Source organism: Arvicanthis niloticus, chromosome 3 (genome assembly GCF_011762505.2).
Source record: "Arvicanthis niloticus isolate mArvNil1 chromosome 3, mArvNil1.pat.X, whole genome shotgun sequence".
Lineage (NCBI taxonomy): Eukaryota > Metazoa > Chordata > Mammalia > Rodentia > Muridae > Arvicanthis > Arvicanthis niloticus.
The window spans coordinates 45,437,850-45,459,852 of record NC_047660.1 but is presented as its reverse complement, the minus strand read 5'-3'; the positions used below and the strand labels follow the sequence as shown (position 1 = coordinate 45,459,852).

Sequence of the window (22,003 nt, the reverse complement as noted above, 5' to 3'; positions counted from 1 at the left end):
CACAACAATAGTATGTGTGCTTAAATGCATTTAACTAACTAAAAATTGTTCTGACAGTTTATCAGTTATTGCCACAGACTTCCTGACTCCTCCGAATGCATGTCGCCACAGTCAGCCATCCCTCCTGGACACATCACCACTGGCTTGGATAGAAGTGCTGGATGCTCCCAGATCCCAGAACATGCCGTTTTCTAGCCTTATTTATCTTCTCACTCTTCACCCCTCATCCTAAAATTTGACCGCCATGTAGCCCACCTGCCTGCTGTCCGCTGAGCTGTCTCCTTAGTCTCTCTTCCCATTTTAAGGAAGGTTCCCAATTAACCTGTAGCAGAAAGAAGAATTAGGGGCGCGCGGGGGAGGGGGCTGTTTGGTCCGCCTTTCCTGGCTGTCGCCACCTTGCAGGTTATGACACAGTGACAGAGGGAGGTCTGAGGAAGGAGGCAACCAGGAGCTGCTTATTCTTCTGGAAACCCGGTGAGCCTCTTGATACAGACAGCGTTTCCTACTTTCCCTGCGGCTCTTTTGTGTGACTTTGAAAGGGGCTCCCTGGTGACTGATTCCTTTCGGTGCGCTCGCCTCAGCGAGCAGCCAGGCTCTGGGAGGGAGGACCCAAGCTCAGCAGTGGCAGAGGCAGCCAGCACAGACCTCAACCGCGCTGGAACCGGCATGCGGTTTTTGAAGTCAGCAGAAACAGAAATCAAATTACTATCATCTTATGCTGCTGGAAGCTCAAAAAGAGGGGATTCCACACTGGCTCAGTCACCATGCGACAGGCAAGTCACAGGATAGCGGACCCTGGCGACAAGGAGTGTAAGTTCCTGGGCTGCTGCTGTCTTTTACTGCTGGATTTTCTTTCTGCTTAAAGTCACGCTTGGCCACGATGCCGTCATTGCCGTGAGAATTCCCGATGTGGAAAGTTCTCTGCTGCGCTTCGGGATGCGTTTTCCTTTCATTAACTAAGCCAGAAACACAAGCTGAAATTCCTGACCACCGCTGCGGCGATTCTGAGACTAAGAAGGGTTAACCCAAATATATTCAGTTATGATGGCATTAACACTGCGTAGGTTTTTAATTGACTTCCTTAATTAATACAGAGGGCACCCGGCCCTCCCTCCTCATTGTGGAGCTCGTGCTGTTTTAACTTTGTGATGGCTGAACTCTTGGAAGCAGCATATCCAACCCGAGAATTAGCTGAAAGATTCTCACCGGATACAAAACTTTTCTTCCTTAACCAGGAACACGTTTGTGTCCCCAAATGCTCAAACCTGCTTTTTTCACCTTTGCTACCGTGAGAATTTACAGCTCAGCCGTGGACTCTCCCTAGCACTGTGAAGGGAGGCGTAATCAAGAGCCATCACACATCTGTAACTCTTACTATGGAAGAGGAGAAGGCAGCCAGAGGAGCCACACATGGTCTCCGCTTCAGCACGTCCTAGAGCCAGGACATGAAGATGAATGGTGAGCCCAGGCTATGACTTGCTAGTCTCTCCACACTTCATCTGCTACAACTTCCGGCTTAGACATGGAAATTCTTTGTGAAGACAATATCTCTCTGAGCTCAATTCCAAACTCTTTAATGCAATTAGGTGATGATTCGAGGCTCTACCATAATGACTTCAACTCCAGAGATGCTAACACTTCAGATGCATCGAACTGGACAATTGATGCTGAAAACAGGACCAACCTCTCCTGCGAAGGGTACCTCCCACCGACATGCCTCTCCATTCTTCATCTCCAGGGAAAAAACTGGTCTGCTTTATTGACAGCTGTCGTGATTATTCTCACCATTGCTGGGAACATACTGGTCATCATGGCAGTGTCCCTAGAGAAAAAACTGCAGAATGCCACCAACTATTTCCTGATGTCACTTGCCATAGCTGATATGCTGCTGGGTTTCCTTGTCATGCCCGTGTCCATGTTAACCATCCTGTATGGTGAGTGGTGTTAGCATGTCAGCCGTCCCCACTGTAGTCCCAAAGAGCTTTTATGCATGCTGTTAGTGGAGGAACTGGGGCTCGGGAGAGAAATAGACAGGAAGCTTGTTTTAGTCTTAAAATTCTATTTTCCTTGAGAAAAAAAAATCAGACAGCCTAGTGCTTGATCATTGGTGAGTTGTGTACCTTAGAATGGATACATTTTGTAGAGAAATTATTATCTGTATCCCAATACTGTGTGAGCATAATGTAAGTGTCGTTCTGTGGCCATGTGATTTTTTTTTTTTCAATTTTTGCTTTTATTTGCCAGCCTTGGGACAGAACAGTTTTATCTTTCTCACCCGGTTCTCAGCACTTCTAATGGAGTGGTAAAACCTTCCCAATTACCTTGGAACATTTGCAGAGAGAGCATTAGTGCCAGAGTGGGTTTAATGTTAAAATATTCAGAGTCTCCATTAGAATAAATGAATTACTCTGGTTTTAAATGCCCCCCCTTCCCTCAGCCCAGAGAAGACAATATGGAAGAAAGCCCTTGAGTTATTCCCTCAATTATTTAAAAATGTATACACATAAACTCCTGTCTGGTTTTGGAGAAGGGTGGGAAACAAACTGAAAGCTCTTAGTCTTGCTTTCCTCTCCACCCAGTGTGACAATGTCAAACTTCTCAGGAAGTCGGCAAACACCGGGACAGCTTTCATAGAGGAGTAGAATGTGATATTCTTTCAAAGTATGACTAATACAGCCAGATCCCTCCTAACAATGAACAAATGAAAGAATATTTGTACTACTGGCACACGCACTCGGCAGTCACCCGAGCTACAGGCAGTTTTAGGGACACCTTTAAAAGGGAATTTTCTGGCCAAGTCCTAGACGCTACAATATAAACATGTCCATCCAGCCCTGAAAAGCTTCAAGGAAGGAGACAAGCTAGAGATAGCAAGCTTCCATTTGCCCCGGCTTGACCGTTCAAATGACACACCCAAATAATTCCATTAAATTTGCTTATCATTTCTCAGCCACTGAAGAGAGGCTCTCACTTCCTAAAACCCTGGCCAACCGTCCCACTATGGGGTGGGAGGGGTGACTCTGCAAGAACCCAAACCACAGCAGGAAGGCAGAGTGACCTGCTGGGCAGCAGGGGTAGCCCTAGCCACGTAGGAAGTGCAGCAGGTCCCTGGACTCAGCTCAGGATACAAGGCTGCCCCCTAGTGACGGCTTCTAGGGATGCAGCCTACACTCATCCAGGGTCTCCTGGACACTTAAACAGGCTGGTCCTAGCACACAAGTCACAAAACTGTCTTGCACAAGTATTCTCTTCTTACCCCTTGGTAAAAAAAAACTTTGTGGGGAGAAGTTTCTTTCCTGAGACTACAACTAGAAGGTTTGGGATTAGACTTAGGTCCAGCATCTTTTTCTTTTCAATATGTCTGGAGGCAGAAAGGTAGAATTAAGACTTGTGGAAAGGGAGTCAGTCTGAGCTCTGTACTACGCTAAAGAAAGTACTGATCTCTAGTCTTCCTTCTCATTCACAGGCAGATGTAATATCATTGCTCCTTCTGTTAGCAGAACAAATTGACAGTTTACCCTAGTGTCTGGTCCTCTCCAAAACACTCAAGGAGGAGCAGGACACTTCATTTATGTCACCAAGGCATCTCCCATCTTCCTAAGGCAGCAGAGAACCTGCAAAGCTTCCTCCATTTGACTCTGGGAAGTTTGAAAATCCTTTGATATTGGGCCCCACCTCTAGCCACCCTCCAAAAAGAATGATTTAACTGGGCCCAAAGTATACTGTTTGATCGTGATACTCAGAGAGACACCATGGGGGGGGGGGGTCACCTTTGCCCTAAGCAACTGCTCACCGAGAGGGCGTGCCAATACCAGCCTCCACAGTATGATTTCTTAAGTTTTTTTGGAAAATGAACATTTTACAACCTGCTCCAGGCTTGCTGGATGAGCATCACCCAGAGGTGGGTCCCCATTTTAAGGTGTCACCTGAGAAAACCAGCTGTCACATGTAGTTTGAGCACTGCCCTAGAACAAAGCTCCAAGGCCAGATACCCTTGATATTCTTCACTATCCTCAATGTTTCTCACGTGCCCCAAATTTAATAACATACTAAAGACTGTGCACCGTAAGTAAAGACATTCAAGAGATTTGAAGACATTTTATCACACCACCACTAATTGCCTGCCTATGTAAGACTGGGCATGTCTAAGGGTGACTAAGATTAGACCAGCCATAGACACCTTAATTCTGAAGAAAATTGTGTGGATAAATATAGGCTGTATGTGACTTGCACATCAATTAAAGGGCTCAGAACATAACTTTGGACATGTTGTTAGATAAAATGGCTTTGCCAGGTAGAGGGGAAGAGAGACTCATTCAAGAGGGAAAAGCAAGTTCCTCCTTCACTAATATAATTCCACAGGCCAGAAACCTGCAACCCTGCGCTCCCCTGTCAGTGCCTTCAGAGTGCACACTTGCTGTTTGTTCAAGTATTGAAAGTCTCTTGTAGTTCCCTTGCTGTCACCTATACCCATCCCCAAGTTGTGAACAGGTGTCCTGGGGTATAGCTTGCACGCTGCAGAAAGCATGAAGCTAGCTACTCGCTGATGCTAAACTTCTGCCCCCACAGGGTACCGGTGGCCTTTGCCTAGCAAGCTCTGTGCGGTCTGGATTTACCTGGATGTGCTCTTCTCCACGGCATCTATCATGCACCTCTGTGCCATCTCCCTGGACCGCTATGTCGCCATCCAGAATCCCATTCACCATAGCCGCTTCAATTCCAGAACCAAAGCCTTCCTGAAAATCATTGCTGTGTGGACCATATCTGTAGGTAAGCTGGACCATCTGACAGGATTACATTTGAAACTAGAGTCTGTCCTTTCCCGGGAGACATGTTCCATTTGGTTGCTCTGAAACCTGACCCTCTGAGTCTGTTGTCTCATGTGTTGCCAGGTATGTCTCAACTTCATGATTGTTGGAGTTGTTTTAGGAAAGGAGAATCTGTGGATGCCAATGACTGACAGCATCTTTTGGTATTGTTTTGCACACATAAGAAAAAGCACACTAGCAGAGCCTGAGGCAGGAATGCCTGTGTTCTCTCTCACATCCAAGCTCAGTACTCTAAGCCTTGGGTCTCCCAGAAACCTGAGTTTTGTCATTACTGGACTGTGATTGCTAAGACATACGGCACTTGTTCCAGACAGCGTAGGCCTTGAAGGAGGATCCAGAAAGGGGCAGAAGCTGAGGACAGAGGGAAATGGCTTACAGGCTGGGCATTGCAGCTTCCTGGTATCTCTGTGGCATCCACACCAAAGGATTTCAACCCACTTTAGTTAGGCCCGATTACACACACTCACCTCTTGCTAGTATTGATCTTCTGTCACCATAATAGGATCAAAAGGGGCAGCTCTCAGGCAGCAAAGTCAATTTCACCTGTCACCTCAAAATACTTAGTTTGTAATCAAAGATTCCCTGAGACCTGCTGTCAAGTCTCAAAGCTTCTCAGACAGAAATGCTGTATCTGCTAAAGCCCTTGGGAGATGGTATCTACCTCCAGGGAAGACAGCAGGATTTGATGGTAGGTTAAAATTCCAGAACTCATTTGATGCCACTCACCACTTTGTAATTTAAAATCCCTATTAATGGGTCAAATAGATGCCTTAACATTAGAGCCCTTGCAAAGGATCTGCTTGTATTTCCAGCACCTACAATGGCTGCTCACCAGTTCCAAGAGATTCACCATCCTCTACTGGCCTTTTAGGGCATCAGGAACACACAAGTGTGCAAACATACAGGCAGGCACAACACCCATAACACATATAATAAAAGCAACTTTTAAAATATCTATCAGCAAGCACAGTTTATGCTCATTGGTTTCTCTCCTGCTAACAACAGGAGTTAATGTGACATCATCTCCACTCTGTAGATGAGGGAACCAGTGTTCTAAGAGGGAAATGAGGGGTATGTGTGCAGCGAGCGTGAGCACAGTGAGCGCCCTCTGGCTCTGCTTGGTAACAAGGACGAGTTGTGTGTTACACAGTATCTTTGTACACTTTTGGAAACCCTCATCTGGTTTTCATCTTGAGCCTTACGTTATCTCTAGAGGTCAGCAGCACAGACAATACCATTATGTTCGTTTGATAAGTTGGGGAACCTTGGGAAATAGGACTTGTGGTTTCCTGGGTCACAGAACTATAGGCTTCTGGTGTGGAGCCCTTGTCTTTCTGCTGAGTGTACCACACCTTTCTTAGCTGACAGTTTCTGCTGCAAGAAAATGCTGTTGGCGTTAATCTGTGCAACCCAGGACTTGCCCCACCTAGAACAGCGGCCAGTAGGTGTCCATCCAAGCTCCCTGTAACCACTCCGGAGACCCTTAAGTTTAAATGGCTGCATGTTCCTGAGAGAGGTCTGTGGTTGGGAACCATGAGCCAGATTATCAGAGAAGGAAACAAGAGCAGAGGGTCAGGCCCAATTCATGCAGCAAAGTACACTGGCTTCACTGCTTTCACTGCATAGACTATGTGCCAAGCAGAAACTGAAATGACCATCACCTTTTTTTTCTGCATGTTGTGTATGTGAGTGAGTGTGTGTGTGTGTGTGTGTGTGTGTGTGTGTGTGTGTGTGTGTGTATGAATAGAGGTTCATGTGTCTGCACATTCAAAGTGGTGGCCAAAGGTGGATGTCAAGTATCTACTTTATCTGTACTTTATGAAGCAGGATCTCCCACTGAACCCAGAGCTTGTCAATTTGACTAGTCTAGCCAGCTACTTTGCTCCAGGGATCCTGTCTCTGCCTCCTGAGGGCTAGGGTTACAGGAAGCCCATCACATGTATGTGATTTCTGGGAATCTAACTCTGACTCTCACATTGTACAGCAAGGACTTGAACCACTGAGCATCTGTCCAGTCCCAGAGTCTGTTATCTTATCCTTGCCAAAACAACTCCCCATCTCTGTCCACCTTCATAATGACGCCATTAACAAAAGTTAGAGATTCTGAGCATTGTACAGACCCAGTCATGTATGAAGCACCTTGCAGATAAGCCCCTTATATAGGATAGCAGCACTTGGAGTTGAGAGTCACCTCGGGCCAGCCCAGCTCTAACGTCTGTATTTTATCTACTACCTAATAAGGCAGTCTGCCCTAGCTCTTTCTGGCCGTCATCCCAGGAGGAAGACAGGTTGGAATGGGTGTTAGGGATGCTGACCAATGGACATCGTTAAAAAATGTTGTTCAGAAATTATCATCTCTCTGTCCTGTGAATAGACTAGAGTAAACCAGATGACTAGTGTGTGTTCAAATGTCTCTCCCAGTATGGTAGAAGACATTTAAATCTAAGAAAACAAGAGGTCACCAACCTTGTGACTACGTGTGAGGTGGCGATCTGAGAAACAATTAGATAAGAAATGCTAAAAATAAAAAGGCAGTTCTACCCTGGGTCCTGAAGAAGCTCAGCTTCTTCCTGACTTAACTTCTCTTGTTTCTGGTTCTACTGTTTTGTTTTGGGTTTGAGGTTTCAGTTTGGTCTGCATGTGGATTTATGTTTGGATCCTTAGTCCAACTGGAATTGTTTCCTGTTGTTTTGTTTTGTTTTGTTTTGTTTTGTTTTGTTTTGTCTTGTTTTTAATCATGTACAGTCAACAAATGAAACTGATTTCTAGACGAACACTGTGGTGATTGAACATAGAAATATTTTGTAAAAGAAATACCACAATTAAATTAGTTAATTCCTCCATCCTCTCACCAAGATGCCTTGTATTTTGCAGTCAAAACACAGAAAAAATTACAAGGATAAAACTCAGAATTAGCAAATGCAGACACCACATCATTCGCCAGGTCCCCTGAACTAACTTAACTCCCCTTCCCTGATCTGTCTCTGGTAATAGAACCATCTTTACCAGAGATGAAATATTCTAAAAAGATGGTTCTACCCTCACTTCTGGTTAACAGAATATTTAAACATGAAATACAGTGAATCAACATTTCCCAGAGTCCCATGCTGAGAGAGGGGAAAGACAGAAGGGAAAGAACTTGCAACTCTGGAAGAGCGTTCACACTAGTCTGATATCTTATCAGGCCACTTTGCAGGACCAACCAGAACCAGACAGACAAGGATACTCAGTGCTGAGTGTACCATGCTTTAACCAAGACTGTTTAATGATACATTTTACCCTCTATTGAAATCTAAAGCTCATGGCAGGAACCCAAAGATGGACTTGGGGGGGGGGATCACTGGACATTGTTGTCCTTCTCAAGGCACTCATATTGACTAAGTTCCCTTCCTCTGCATCACTGGATAGTTCCTTTTAATTGGCATGTCGCTTGTTGGAAGCTGCAGATGCCCAGATTTTTACACTAAAATCCCTGCTAACAGTAAATGTCACCCTACTGTTTCTATAAATTCACCCTGTCTTAGATTCCACGTATCAGTGAGATCATGTGTCCTTATTTTGCTTTCAAGACTTATCCACACTTTTGGAAATGGGCAGATTTCTTTTCTATGGCTGCATAGTACAGAATTCTATTTGTATATGACCTACTTTGCTTTCAATTAACAGTTAAAGATTTTACAGAGTCTATTGTAGAACTTTTTTCTTGATAACTTGATGAATACAGAGCTAAACTTGGATTTATGCAGTTTCTTTTTCTAGCTTCCTTAAGTGAAGTTCAGAGGTTGATATTTTTTCCTTTGAAGTCTTTATGTAAGGAAGGAGTATGTATAAAACTTAGTCCTAACTCACTGGTGCCATTAAATATTTAAATATATATATTGGAAATGCAAAACCTTGAAAACCATTTGCCCTGTGGTCCTTTTGTGTTTGTTCGCATAGGTGAATAAGACCCATTGCAGCTGCCTGTGACCTGAGCGTGTGTTTTCCACATGCAAACTATTCCATTGCCATGTTCTACTTTCTTCACTGCTACACTGCTGCCTGGGTGTGCAGTGCTCACTCCTGAAGATTGCCACACACATGTCAGGCTTTTTGGTTGCTCTCTATTTTTCATTACTCTAGATACTTTACTTTACCTTCATGTAAAACACATGTTTCTATAGTACAGAACCCAAACTGATATGGTGACTCAGACCCATGATGCCAGCTTCTTGAGACTCTGTTGTCAGAAGAGCACAAATTCAAGGCCAACCTGGGCAACTTAGTGAAACTTTGTCATGAAGTAAAAGTTAAAAAAAAAGTCTTAGACTGTAGCTCAATAGTAGAACACCTGCCCAGCATATGTGAGGCTCTGGGTTCAATCCCAGACTAGAAGTAGCTGGAGGCACAAGAATCTGTGACACGGACTGGAGCAAGAAGAAAGTAGTCTTCGAAATAAACAAACAATCCAAGTCCAATAAACAAGTAGATAAACAAACAAACAAACAAATGAAGCAAGCAAGCAAGCAGTCTCTTTCTTCCAGAACTTTCTCCATGGCATTCTGAATCTCTCGATTATTTTAGTTTGTTCTTTGTAAGAGTTCAGCTCTCTGTGTCTACAGAAGCCACTGTTGTCACCCTGGCTTCGTAGAGTGTCTTCGTCTGTATTTTAGTGGTTTTCTTAAGTGCTGCCCAGAAATAGGTTACTTTGGTTTTCATCCTGAACTTGGTTTGTGTAGATTCTTAACTGTGGCATTCAATGTCACCTTGTCATCACTTTGGGAAACTCCATAGCTGTATTATCACACCCTCCCATGCTCCTTGCCCTCGCTCTGTGGCTCCAGCCTGTGGACATGGAACTCTGGCCCACGCTTCTTAGGGCTCAGTTTCCACATTTTCTCCCTCCCTTCTTGCTTCAATCTGTGTAACAGATTCTTGTGCCGCCAGCTACTTCCGATCTACTGCCAAACCTGCCTAGTATATTCTCATATATTGTATTTCAGCTACCAGATTCTTAGGTATTTTTTTTTCTTCTGGTTGATTACTTAGCAGAGTTCAGTTTTCCAAAAATTCTCTACCTTTTCATTTATCAAACATCAATCACTGTTTTCTGGATACCCCTGTCCCATGGCTTTCCCTGGCCTTCCTTGGTTTTTTGGGTTGGTTGTTTTTTTTTTTTTTTTTCTTTGTTTGTTTGTTTGCTTTTGGGGGGTTGGGTTTTTTTTTTTTTTTTTTTTTTGAGTTGCTATACCTAGTAGTAGATTTTTTTTAATTGCTTTATATTATCTTATGTAAAAACCTAGTAGGCAGTAGACTGATATTAGCTTTCACCACAGGGGAATCCATGAGCCTTAGCAGACCTGGTATATGTGTGTGTAATTAGCAGACCTGGTACATGTGTGTGTGATGTGCATGTGTGTGTATGCTCAGGCAGATGCCCCTCAACCCAATCAGACTCTGATTATTTTAAGCAGTGATCTCAGAAACTGACTGATTTCCTGTTGTCACCCTACACTCCTCCTTCCCCTACAGTTCCAGGTGAAAACTTGATGTGTCTTGACTTTAGGAGCTCTTATCTCAGCTTTCATATCCTCAGCCCACAACATGGCTGCAAGCTCACTCGGCCTCTGACAGATCTGTAGGTGCTTGAGAAACGAGGTGGCCCCCATCCCCAGCTGCCCGTGCCTCCCCTTCTGCCCTGGAAGCACTCACAGAGACTATCTGCACACTTGCCTCCCTCTTTGCTCTGTATCAACACCAGCATGCCTCCTTCTGTTTGGTCCTTGCCAGCGTATCTTCCTGTCTCTTCACTTTAACCGTTTGTTTTATTGCCTTATATACGTTTCACAACTTGGAGTTTGAATTTTTTTTCAAAATATGACAGCCAATGCCTTTTAACATTCAACTTTAGCCTGTCCACATTTACCACGTCAGTTGGTGTGATTAGTTTCCTGTTGTCTGTTTTATGTTATATCTGTTTTCCTGTCCTTCTTTCAAGCTGCCCCCTTCCCCTTTTTATTGAACTGCAAATGTTTTTTTCTATTTCCTTTATCCCTTCCCACTTAACTATAATTTCTACTGGATTTTTCTTCTCATTCCTCTCCTGATTAAAATGTTATCCCAGATAAGAATCCCACCCTTTATACTAAGAAACATGGTCTCAATTTCCCTCATCTGCTCTGTATCTCCAGTTCATCATTTTGTTGTTTGTTGGTTTGTTGGTTTGTTTTCCTCAGAATTTTTAGCTCATTTACTGGTGCAGCGGGTCTTTTAACACAGGTCACAAAGTATAGGGATTGCAAAGGAAAAAAAAAAAGAGGTATAGCAAGTTCTGTGGAAAATGTTTGATATGGCTAAAAATCATCATGAGCAAACTCAAAAATACTTATGAGAAATCACAGTCCAAGAAATGTACTTTTTAAGAGGCAAAATACACTTGAATTTTTAAAGGACAAATAATCCAGTAAGAGAAGAAATAAACCAAATAAGAAGGCAATTTTCAGAGATATAATTTGGAATAAACAGTAAGGGCCTGAGAACATTGCTTAGGGGTCACAGAGACATGGCTCCGTGGCAGGAGTGTAGTGCGGCTTCTCACTCTCTGGCCAACCAGCCAGAGTGACCGAAGATGCCCCAGCTCCACCCTTGCACACGCCATGGTGAGTGTTGCACCGTGTGTACACCCACAGTCTCAGTGTGATGTTGTAGGGGATCGTTGTGGACAGTCTAGCCAAGGCTATTAAAAGCAGACACCCGCCCTGTTTGACAGAATTTTTTTTTCCTAGAAAAATAAAAGTAATCATAAGAGTGTTCGGCACCTCTAAGCTGAGATGGGATCGATTGATTTTTCTATTTCAAAACAATTTAGGGCTCTAAAAGTCACTGAGTTAGGACATTGGCTGTTCAAGCAGAGGAGACATGTCTATGAGGTTAAAGGCAGAACTCAGGTGTGGCAACACATATGCTATGAACCGATTCTGATTTTAACAACACTGATGGTGTTAGTCATGATCACAGGAGAGAGCAACCTGAGGAGCTGGTGAAGAACTTCCCATTTACAGAGACTGAAATCCCAAAGATTGGGAGAGCCACCCCTCCTCCTTCAGACACATCATAAAGTTGTAGTCACCATGACCCTTACATCCAAGGTGTTCTAAATAACCAGGAATGAGATGTCACAACTTTATGATGAATCAGAGAAGACTTCCTGGAGGTGGTGGCCAATCTTTGGGGGCTTATATTACAAATGGCAGACTCCACAGCCTGTTTACAGAGCCTTTCGGGTTTCCTTGAACTGGGTAAATCCAATCATTTGCTATTTTCCCCCCTTGCTTACTGCTACCAGTATGGCCATTTTCTTGCTTATCTAGGCTTGCATGAGCTTCTGAGAGAAATGAGCATAGTTACAAATCAATCCTGTGTCTCATCTGTGACATCTCTGAGTAAAGAAGAGACATCGAGTGAATAATCCGGGACTGCCTGTGCACTAGTGTCCTTCTCAAACCCAATTCCCACAGTCGGAGGTAACCATGACCCTGCTCTATTGCATAAAGCGAGTGAACTCTTCCCTTGATTGCCTTGCTGATGCCAATGGCAAAAAAAAATATATATATATGTCACTTAATTCCTTAATTCCCTGACTGTTATTAGCCAAGATAAGCAAGGGATAGGAAGAGAAAAGTTCTGCTTGCACGTTATCATTTGATGACAAGCAGACACGCCCCTTCCAGTCTTTTCTCCATAAATAGTACTTCACTGCAGAAATGCATGTGCAGCTCATGGTGTGATTCTGAAGTGCTTCTAAATAGAAAGATTTGCCCCTCAAGGTTAAGCACGACCACTATTGTCTGTATTATTGTTTCTGTAATAGACAAAGGCAGGCTGGGTGGTGTTTATCCAAGGCCTCCGTCCTCAGGACTTCATGCACAGACTAAACCAGAGCTCAGTTCCCTCTTCTTTATTCAGAAGGAAGGCCTCCCTTCCCAGGATGCTCACACAGGGACAGTGAGAACAATACAGCTCACCAGTTTTAATTCATCATTATTTTCACAGGGGATTCTTAGCGTCTTTTTATACTTAGCCACACGGTGTATACATGCATTCAGATATCATGGCACCCCACAAGTATGGACTTCTGTACCACCTTTACATTCGTTAATGGTTTCAATTTAAAAAGAAAACCGGCAGGTTTTGCCCTTTTATGTTTATGGAACGCTCATAGGGAAGTTGGATCTGAAAATACCTTCAAAACAGTCTTTCCGATAAATGAACATCATTGACAATTCCTAAGACAATGACCAAAAGCAACTGAAGGAACAAAGAGTTCATTTTTTGGCTTAGCTACCAACTGGGGACAGAGTGTTCACATTTTTAAAGCAAACTTCCATAGGCTGTGACCGTAGCTGTATCTCCTAGCACAGCCTAGCCCAGTGTTCACTTTGCAGCTACAATTAGGCACCATTGTTCTCAGCAACTAGTGTCTCTCTGCAGTGCCTCCCTCTCCCCTTGCTTTGCCATCCGCCTCTCAGCAGCCTTCCTCGAGCTCCTCTTCTCTTCAGAGATTAGGTATTGCCCTACTTGGTTCTTCCACTCCCCAGTCTCTTCACCTCTTCCATTTATGTGATAATAATCTATTTCCCTGCGAGGTCACAAGTTCCCAGAGAAGAAGAAATAGGAGGCAATCCAAACAAAAGTAAAGTGTACTTCGTCTTTCTCCCAACCCCTATGATAATAGAAAACGCCTATCCAAGCACTCCTGAGAACTCATTTCTTCAGCCTGACACCGAGACACCTTTAAAAGAAATTGTATTCCTGTGTGCTATTTCAAAGCTATTTTTAGAATGTTTCCCTATACTTCAAGTAATAAAACTAATAGTTATGCAAGAACGGACTTGCTTTATTGTCCTACTTAGCATCAGACTGGTACACTTATTAACAACGCCTAATTAGTAGAGGCTGTAAGAGAGGACCCTCCGTGGGCTTAGCTCTGTTGTGCTCTCTGTTTGCTGGTAAGCTTTCGTTGGAAATTTTGAAATTTCTTCAGAAAGCATTTGGGAATCCTTCCTTTCTAAAGTGGGACTTCCCAGTTTGGAATCAAAGTACTCTCTAAGAGATGTTTCTTCTTCAGTTGGATAAACAGGTGAGGGAAGAATCAGAGAGGAGAGAAATAGTCAAGCAGTCAGACTTCTGTATCTGCTGGGGGCCCCAGTGGGCTTCCCAGACAGGATTTCCATACCTCGAATCTGCTTATGGGATTGTCCACTGCCCACTGTATTTGGTTGCCATAAACCGACCGTGTCTAGGTTACTCCTCTGATACTTGTTTCCTTTATTCAGGGATCGTCACATTCTAAGGAAACTTGCATGCCAAATTACAATTAAATTTCCATGTTTTGAATGCGGAGTCCCCAAGACTTATTTTCTAGGGTCCTTCATCTCCATAGAACCGGTCCTCCTTAGCAGAGGATCCTCTGAAAGGTCACATTAAACAGCACTGCAAGTGAGTGAGCGCCCACAGTGGGCGAGACCGCACAAGCATGTGAGGGGAAACGGAGCAGCTATCAGGTTTGACATGGAAATGCTCACAGACTATTTTAAAACAAAAACCAGCTGTAGGGATGGGACGGTAATGAGGGGACCACAGGGTGGATATGCTCGCAAAATATTGCATCTGTGTATAAAATTGTCACAGCTTAATTTTTAGTAAATAAATAAATATATATATATATATATATATATAAACACACTAAAACGGGGAGAAACAGCTCCCAGCTCAGTGAAGCAGAAAGTCGAATTTGCATTATGGTCGACATAGAGAGAACTCTGGCAGGGTTTGGAGGTCAGGAAAGCTGGCCGGACAGGGAAAAGTTAAACTTGATTCTTGAATGGTGAGTGTAATGCTGGCCAAAGAAATGGAGAGGGGGAGAGAACTTTCAAGAAGAGCGACTGCTGTGGGAGGGAGGCACCTCAAACAAAGAGTTAAGGTTACCAAAAAATAGGTAGAGAGAGAGTGGGCAGCCTTGTCATCTAATGAGATGATCATGTGATTTTTTTTCTTTGCGTTTGTTTATATAGTAGATTAAGTTGATTGGAGGAGTCATCTAATCCTGTAGAGATTTGATGCCTCAAAGAAGGGGGTTATGGGGGTGTGGGAGGGGGCACCCTCTCAGATGCTAAGGGGAGCCGGTGAAGAACTCTGGGGGGGGGGGGCAGGAAGGGACAACATTTGAGATGTAAATAAATAAAATAATTAATTTTTAAAGCTGAAAATAAATAAATAAATTATAATTTAGGGGGAAAGTGAGGCCTTACTATTAGTCAAATTGATATTTTAGGAAAAGCATAAAGATATTCTTCATAAGTGATAAGTACTAACAGAGAAGTAATCATTAACAGTGAAAAAAATTAAATTGTTTATAGGTTTATTTTATTTCACTCCAAGAAAACAAATTTGAAAAGCTCTATAAAATTTTTTAAAAATTCACAAAAAAGAAAAATGAGTTCTCTCCAAAGGAGTCTCACTGGGTATACAAACCACACTTCAGGGCAGGGCCCATGATCAGTACAAAGTGGACTCAATGGTATGGGGTGGGGAGTTAGTCTCATAATGCATTGTCTGGGCATTTGGTGTTTACCTTCCTGGTCTTATATACTATGGGTTCTGATTTTGTGTTTTTATGGGATTCCTGGGCATGTAAATGTGTGTGTCTCTAAATCTATATGTTTCTTGTGTTTTTCTTTGGCTTCCCCCCCCCCGTTTGTTTTGTTCTATTTTGTTTCGTTTCTTTTTATTGTATCTTATTTTAGTTTTATTAATTTTTGTTAGATATTTGTGTTTTCTAATGAGAGAGAGAAAGGAAAGTAGGAATTTGGATGGGTGAGGAGAATCTGAAAGAGTTGGGGGAGGAAGAACTATAATCAGAATATATGGTATGCAAAAAAAAGGGACTTTCTTAGAGACCCTTAAAGAAGTCTTTTATAACTCCAGTATTCTCTAGTCCTCTGCCATGGGTACCAGTGGTTGGTTACACAAACCCAGTTATCTAAAACCCGAATATTGTTCCCCTGGCACACACAGGCCCAACTTGCCAGAGTTGTCCTTCTCGGGTATCAACCATTTGCTATTTTTATATCCCAGTTCCAGGATTAACCCTGGCTCATACCAGTCACATTGTAAATTCCTACTTGATGACATCTAGAGAGCGAAATATTTTTATCAGAAAACTTGCAGAATTCTTCTGGACAGGCTGTTCTAGGAAAACAGCAGATGAACAGTTTCACTGGTCTATGATAAACCTTTATTGCTTTTCATAAGGAGGCAATTTTCTGAGACATTCTAGGTCCCTGGTTTAGAGCCTCTGTCATTTGTATTACTATAAGAAGTATAAATTACAATGGCGTATTTTTTAAAGTGCCATCTTGGGAGTGAATTTTCAAATTTACCTGTCTCATTTATTATTAACACCTGGCTCCAGTCCTTAGGTCCTTTGGCTGTGGTGAGGTAGAGAAATGTTAAGAACCTTGTTGCCTAACACATTAAAACATGTCCTTGAGAACTTTTAGAGTCAAAAAACTATTCATGCTTGCCGTTCTTGCTATTGTCAAATTGTGGGTGTGTGGGTGTGTGCGCGTGCCTGCGTGTGTCTGTGTGTGTGTGTGTGTGTGTGTGTGTGTGTGTGTGTGTGTGTGTGTGTGATGTATAAGTGTGTGTGGATGAAGTCATATTATGAGGATCTGGAGTACTGACTGGTCCTTGCCCTCCACATTTCTTGAGACAGGTTTCTTGTTCATTATTAAGTACATCCGGCCAGCTGGCCAGTGAGTGCCTAGGGAAGCTTCTGTCTCCACCTCTCACTCTCAATTAAGAGTGCTGGGCTTACAGACAGGATTACAATGTCCAGCTCTGTATGCAGCCTGGGGATCCAAACTCAAGTTCTCATATCATGTGGCAAGCATTTTACCCACTGAGCCATCTTCTAGGCCCCATTCTTGACATATTAGAGTCTCTTTAAAATATGAATTGTTTTGTGTTCTTCACTGCCTTCTGTAGAGCAGACTCACTATGATACCTTTTCAACCCTTGCTGTTTTTCAAAGTCCCAAATCAGCTGCTCTTAAAGATTCGTGTGGATAGTTACGTTTAACAGGGCACATTCCCAAGTGAAATACATCACCAGGTTCATCAGCATCACCAGTGTGATACAGGAGCCAAAGGACTGTCTTCTATCTACTTTCTAATAGGTCAGTTCATCCATCTGTCATTGGTAAACATGCTTACTAAAATTTTGCTTCATCTGAAGAGAGATATTCAAGCATGTCTTATAGAGAAAGATCTCCAGTTACCAGGTGTGCAGGAAGCATGGAAAAGTCATGCCTAGTGCTTTTATCTTAGATACAGTATTCTATATCTGGCCAATAGTATTCAATATCTGGCCACATCTCTGCCTGCCCACCTCCACACACACACACACACACACACACACACACCACATCACATTTAATGTTGGAGGCTTCTTTAGTTAACCAAAGATCCTTTGTTGTTGTTGTTGTTGTTGTTGTTGTTGTTGTTGTTTAATGGTTTATTGAGTCTACTGCCACAGGGCAGTGAGCTAAGTCCCTATCAACCATAGTTCTACCAAAGAGCCTTTGTATTCTCCACTATCCCTAATTCCCTAAAGCATCTCTGCCCCAGTTTCTCAGTCATTCTAGCCCACCTTCACACTGAAGATGTATACACAGTGCTGTTGGGTGTTGAATGTTAATGACAAAACCAGCAAACTTACCTACCCATCAATATCTGTTTAATAGATAGGTTTCCTAGATACACTCAAACATAGTAGGTTTGTCAATTGGCTTCCCTAAAAACTATGCATCACGGGCCTGAGCCAGACAGGAAGAAACAGAAGTATATACACATACGTATTTAACCACAAACGGGGGCACGTTTATGCTGCTGAATAAATGACAAATGAGGAAAGAAAGGAGCGAAAATAAAGAGGGCCAACCAAGAGCTGGAAGAAGGGAGAGTATGTTTCCCCAGAGGCCCTTGTGTGTTTCCCTGATAAGGAAGTTGTTTCGGCAGTCCAATGTCTGCCTATGCCTGCCTGAGTGCATATGGGACCTTACTTGGAAAAGTACAACAAATGAGTCTGGATGAACATCTCCATGGTGGCTTTTCCAGTATTTTCACAGATTTAATGTTGGTTTCCTTGGAGATAGTTCTGGCAAAGCTAGCTGCAGACCGAAGCCAAGAATGAAAAATCATATAGCACAAGGATTTTGCACTGAGACTGCAAGGTGCATGCTGTCACTTTCCCTGCACCGTCTCTCTCTTACACTCAGGAAAGCCACATATTAATTCCACTGAAAACTGTCTTCGTTGTGTTAATGTTATATCTCCAACCATTTTGTCAGAGTGGGAGCAATCGCAGGGACGGTGTGCACAGGGAATGCTCTTTAGGGGGGTGAAGTTAGATTCCAGTTACAGTCTTCATAGCTCCTTCCCTCAAGCCCTTTCCATGGTTGATATGTAGCCATACTCACTCACCTGCCTGCTTTAAAATATTTTCTCTATTAAGTTTGGATAAACCAATTTAAAAGAAAGACTCAATGGGAGTCTATGATTGAATCGCAAATGAATTCTTGCTGATGATCCAGACAAGTCTGAGTGGAACATTCATGTAAAACTGATGGCCCCTGAGGACCTCTGCACCTCTGGGTGAAAACATTTATCTTTTCAAAGTATGACTTTTCTGAAGAGTGCATAGCTATTACTGGAAAATGCATTTTCTTAAAGGCCATTCCCAGAGAATCTGATTCAATATGAGCTGAGGAGCAGCCGAGCTAGAATAGACCCAGAGGCATGCCTCAAACATTTGGTTAGAGATTTAGGCAGGCTTTGCAGGAGCCACATACTATGTACACTTCTGTCTAAACTCACATGGTTTCTGTTCAGTCCATGTGTTTGTAATATAAGCACCAGCAGCAGCAATACACATAGTGGACAACTTAACCATGCCATAGAGCAGAATAGAGTTTTAGGCTCTCAGAGCAAGAGGTGTTATCAAAAATTGGGGATAGGGAACTTCTCTGGTCAGAGTTGCCACATATTAGTAGAAAACAGGGTCCTCTGTTGGGGTTTTTAGTCTTTTAAACTTTTAGTCTTTTTAGTCTTGTTAATGAAATAATTTAAGAACAGGCTCAGAAGAAAGCTTTAGAACAAGGTTACTACAGTTTAAGAGGGAAACCAAAGCAAGCAAACTGTTGATCTCAGCAGCTGTCCAGCAGACCAAGGTGGGTAAGAGGAAAAAAGAAAGAAAGCCATGCACTTTGAATTAGGCATGGAGGTTCAGGGACAGAGAAAGGATGTGCCAGGTACCAGGAAAGTCATACTTAAGGCTCTAGCTAGCATAAGAGAGGAAGAAAGAAAGAAAGAAAGAAAGAAAGAAAGAAAGAAAGAAAGAAGAAGGAGGAAGGAAGGAAGGAAGGAAGGAAGGAAGGAAGGAAGGAAGGAAGGAAAGAAGGAGGAGGGAGGGAAGAAAGAAAGGGAGGAACATAGAAAGGAAGGAAGGGAAGGGAAGGGAAGGGAAGGGAAGGGAAGGGAAGGGAAGGGAAGGGAAGGGAAGAGAAGGAACGGAACGGAACGGAACGGAAAGGAAAGGAAAGGAAAGGAAAGGAAAGGAAAGGAAAGGAAAGGAAAGGAAAGGAAAGGAAAGTTACTCTAGGGCCCAAAGGCATGGTAGAACCTTATAGTAGCCCTATAACAACCTCACTAGCAGGTGAGATTTCTGGGAAGGAAAAGTGCATTTCCTCATTAAGGTAATAACTATTCCTCACTTCTCTTTAGCATAGTCTTTAGATAGATCCATATTCCTAAGGGATGTCCGTTGGCCAGGTGACTGATTTCTGGGGTATAAGGTCTCTACCCAAGCCAGAGTTTCCATTCTCTTGACTATAAGGAAAGCATCTTCTCTTCATGGGCCTTCACTACTACTGTAACAAAAATACATCTCACTGGGTTTCTCTCTTTGACCCAAGAAGCACTTAATCAATACTACAGATGTTCCGTGGTAAGTCCATCAAGATTTTTTCAAGTAGGTGTGCTGGCCTTTACATTTTAGAATTTCCTCTCATGTTATCTTTGATCTGAAGTCTGTGCTAAGGAGAGGACTTCATTCCAAGTTAATGAGAAGATTAAAATGTGTCTTCTCTCATCATAAATGGCACGAGAATGTTTTAAAGATGACCCTGTCCATTAATAATTGCACTTCCAGACTGTAATAGAAAAACAAAAAGAAAAGTCAAAGGATTTTCCTGGTCTGTTCTGAAATGGCTCAGAACACCACAAGTCTTACAGGGAATTTGTCTCAAATGAAATTACATTTTGATAATCCTTTCCTGTTACCATCCTAGCTGTAAGGTTTCTACACCTAAAACTGTCAGCAAACTTCATAAAGGGATTTTTGGGCCAACAGCATAGGATCTGAGGCACAGGGTCCATGAAATTTTCAGAGCCGTGCGTGAAGGTGCTTGGGTGTCAGGATCACAGAAGGACACTAAAGCCCCTCGGTGGTCTGACCAGCTCAGCTTTGCCTTTGGCCATCTAACTGTAGAGTTTACAAACACACGATTATTTTCAAGTGGGATTAGTTCCTGGTTGGATACACTGAGTTGTAGAAAATCCTACTGAATAAGTGATGCTAAGAGTTCATTTATAAGATGATTTTCTTGGTTTTCTCTTCTTTTCGAAACTAGTCAAATGCAAAGCAGAAAATTGATTCTTCAACAACCTCCGCAGGCTCATCAAACTGAAACAAACAGGAGAGTGATGGCCTTAGACCAGGAAAAGCCTGAAGGGCCAGAGGGGTTCTATTCTGCCCAAACCTCCTGGTCCAGATGAACCTGGAGAGCAGCCCCAGCACATCCACATTGATTTCCTTCTATTTCATGTGGTATTTTTGGAGTTAAGATTGACCCAAATAATATATGTGTGAGGAACATGTTTTTCTGGGGCAGATATAAGGAATCCAAACCAGGCTGTATTCATAGGACCATATTTAGCTTCTCTTTCAAAGTCAAAGAATAGATAAGTTGAAATCATTCCTATAATATGAGAAGGCACAAGTTAACCAGTTTGGTTAGTTTAATCTGTGTGCGCACGCATGCACACACACACACACACACACACACTCATCATGTGTAGGGATGCATGTATGTATACAGGTGTTTGTGAGCGCCGGAAGACAACCGTGGGTATTATTCTCCAGAAGCTAAGCATCTTGTCTCTTGAACAGAGACATGAGGATCAAACATAGATCCTTACACACTGCCAACTTTACTGACCGAGCTAGTTTAGTAAGGTTTAAAATAAGCTGGTATCGCTCAATGACAATTGTCTCCAAGCACCAAGTTCATCCAGTCCTGTGTCTTTAACAGTGATGTAACAGTGATGTGGAATTTGTGAACAGATCAGGGGTCACACTACTGTGGTAAGAAGGGGACTGAGACTTGGGAGACCTGGGCTTCTGCAGGCTACCAAAGCCCTGAGCTCATTTCCAGCTCTGTAATATTAGCTATACAAACTGAGTCTTGAAGTTTTACCAGTGAGAATATTTAGGGAGCTCTCAAAAAAAAAAAAAAAAATACATGATGTGGAATTTTTAAAATCGGTAACTAAACCATTGGCTCAATTCCAGTGTCACCACCTCAGTTGGACGTGATCTGCAGTTTACATTGTCAGTGCAGCTCTAGGATAGAGGAAATCTATCCCAAACCCACCAAGTTATTTAGTTGGGTACTGAGTCATTATTGAGCTTCAGGGTACTAAGTCAACCTTCTCTTCGTTTTCTCCTTTGTAAAAACTGAATAATACAACAGCACTTGAAATATTTTAATCTTAGCACAGCTATTTCCCTTTTATGTTTTGTCTGTCACATGTAGTATAGCTTAAAGTTGCAAGAACATTGTCTGCTGGTCTATGCTCTGACCCTTCTATGTTAATCTTGTATTGCTAACACCTTCGTTTCTCTCCTAGAGTTCATAATGAGCCCAAAACTACAAATTCTTCCCTCATGTAGATCTAGCATGGTGTATTAACTGTTGTTTCCAATCCACTTCCAGTCAACCAGCAAAAGTGAAATAAAGTGATGTATTCACACAGCAGTTTTGGTCTGTTTTCAGCCCACTCCCACCTCTCAGA

At 42.8% G+C, this 22,003-nt stretch overlaps 1 protein-coding gene across 1 annotated transcript in view; it reads left to right on the top strand.

Moving 5' to 3' along the window:
• Positions 1 to 412: 412 nt before the first annotated feature.
• The window catches only part of Htr2a (5-hydroxytryptamine receptor 2A), a 65,249-nt gene continuing 43,658 nt past the window's right edge, over positions 413 to 22,003 (top strand). Inside the window, exons 1-2 of the mRNA XM_034497059.1 lie at positions 413 to 1,934; positions 4,570 to 4,770. Coding sequence (XP_034352950.1) covers positions 1,523 to 1,934; positions 4,570 to 4,770 — 613 coding nt within the window. The 5' untranslated portion in view covers positions 413 to 1,522. The remainder of the gene's footprint in view (positions 1,935 to 4,569; positions 4,771 to 22,003) is intronic.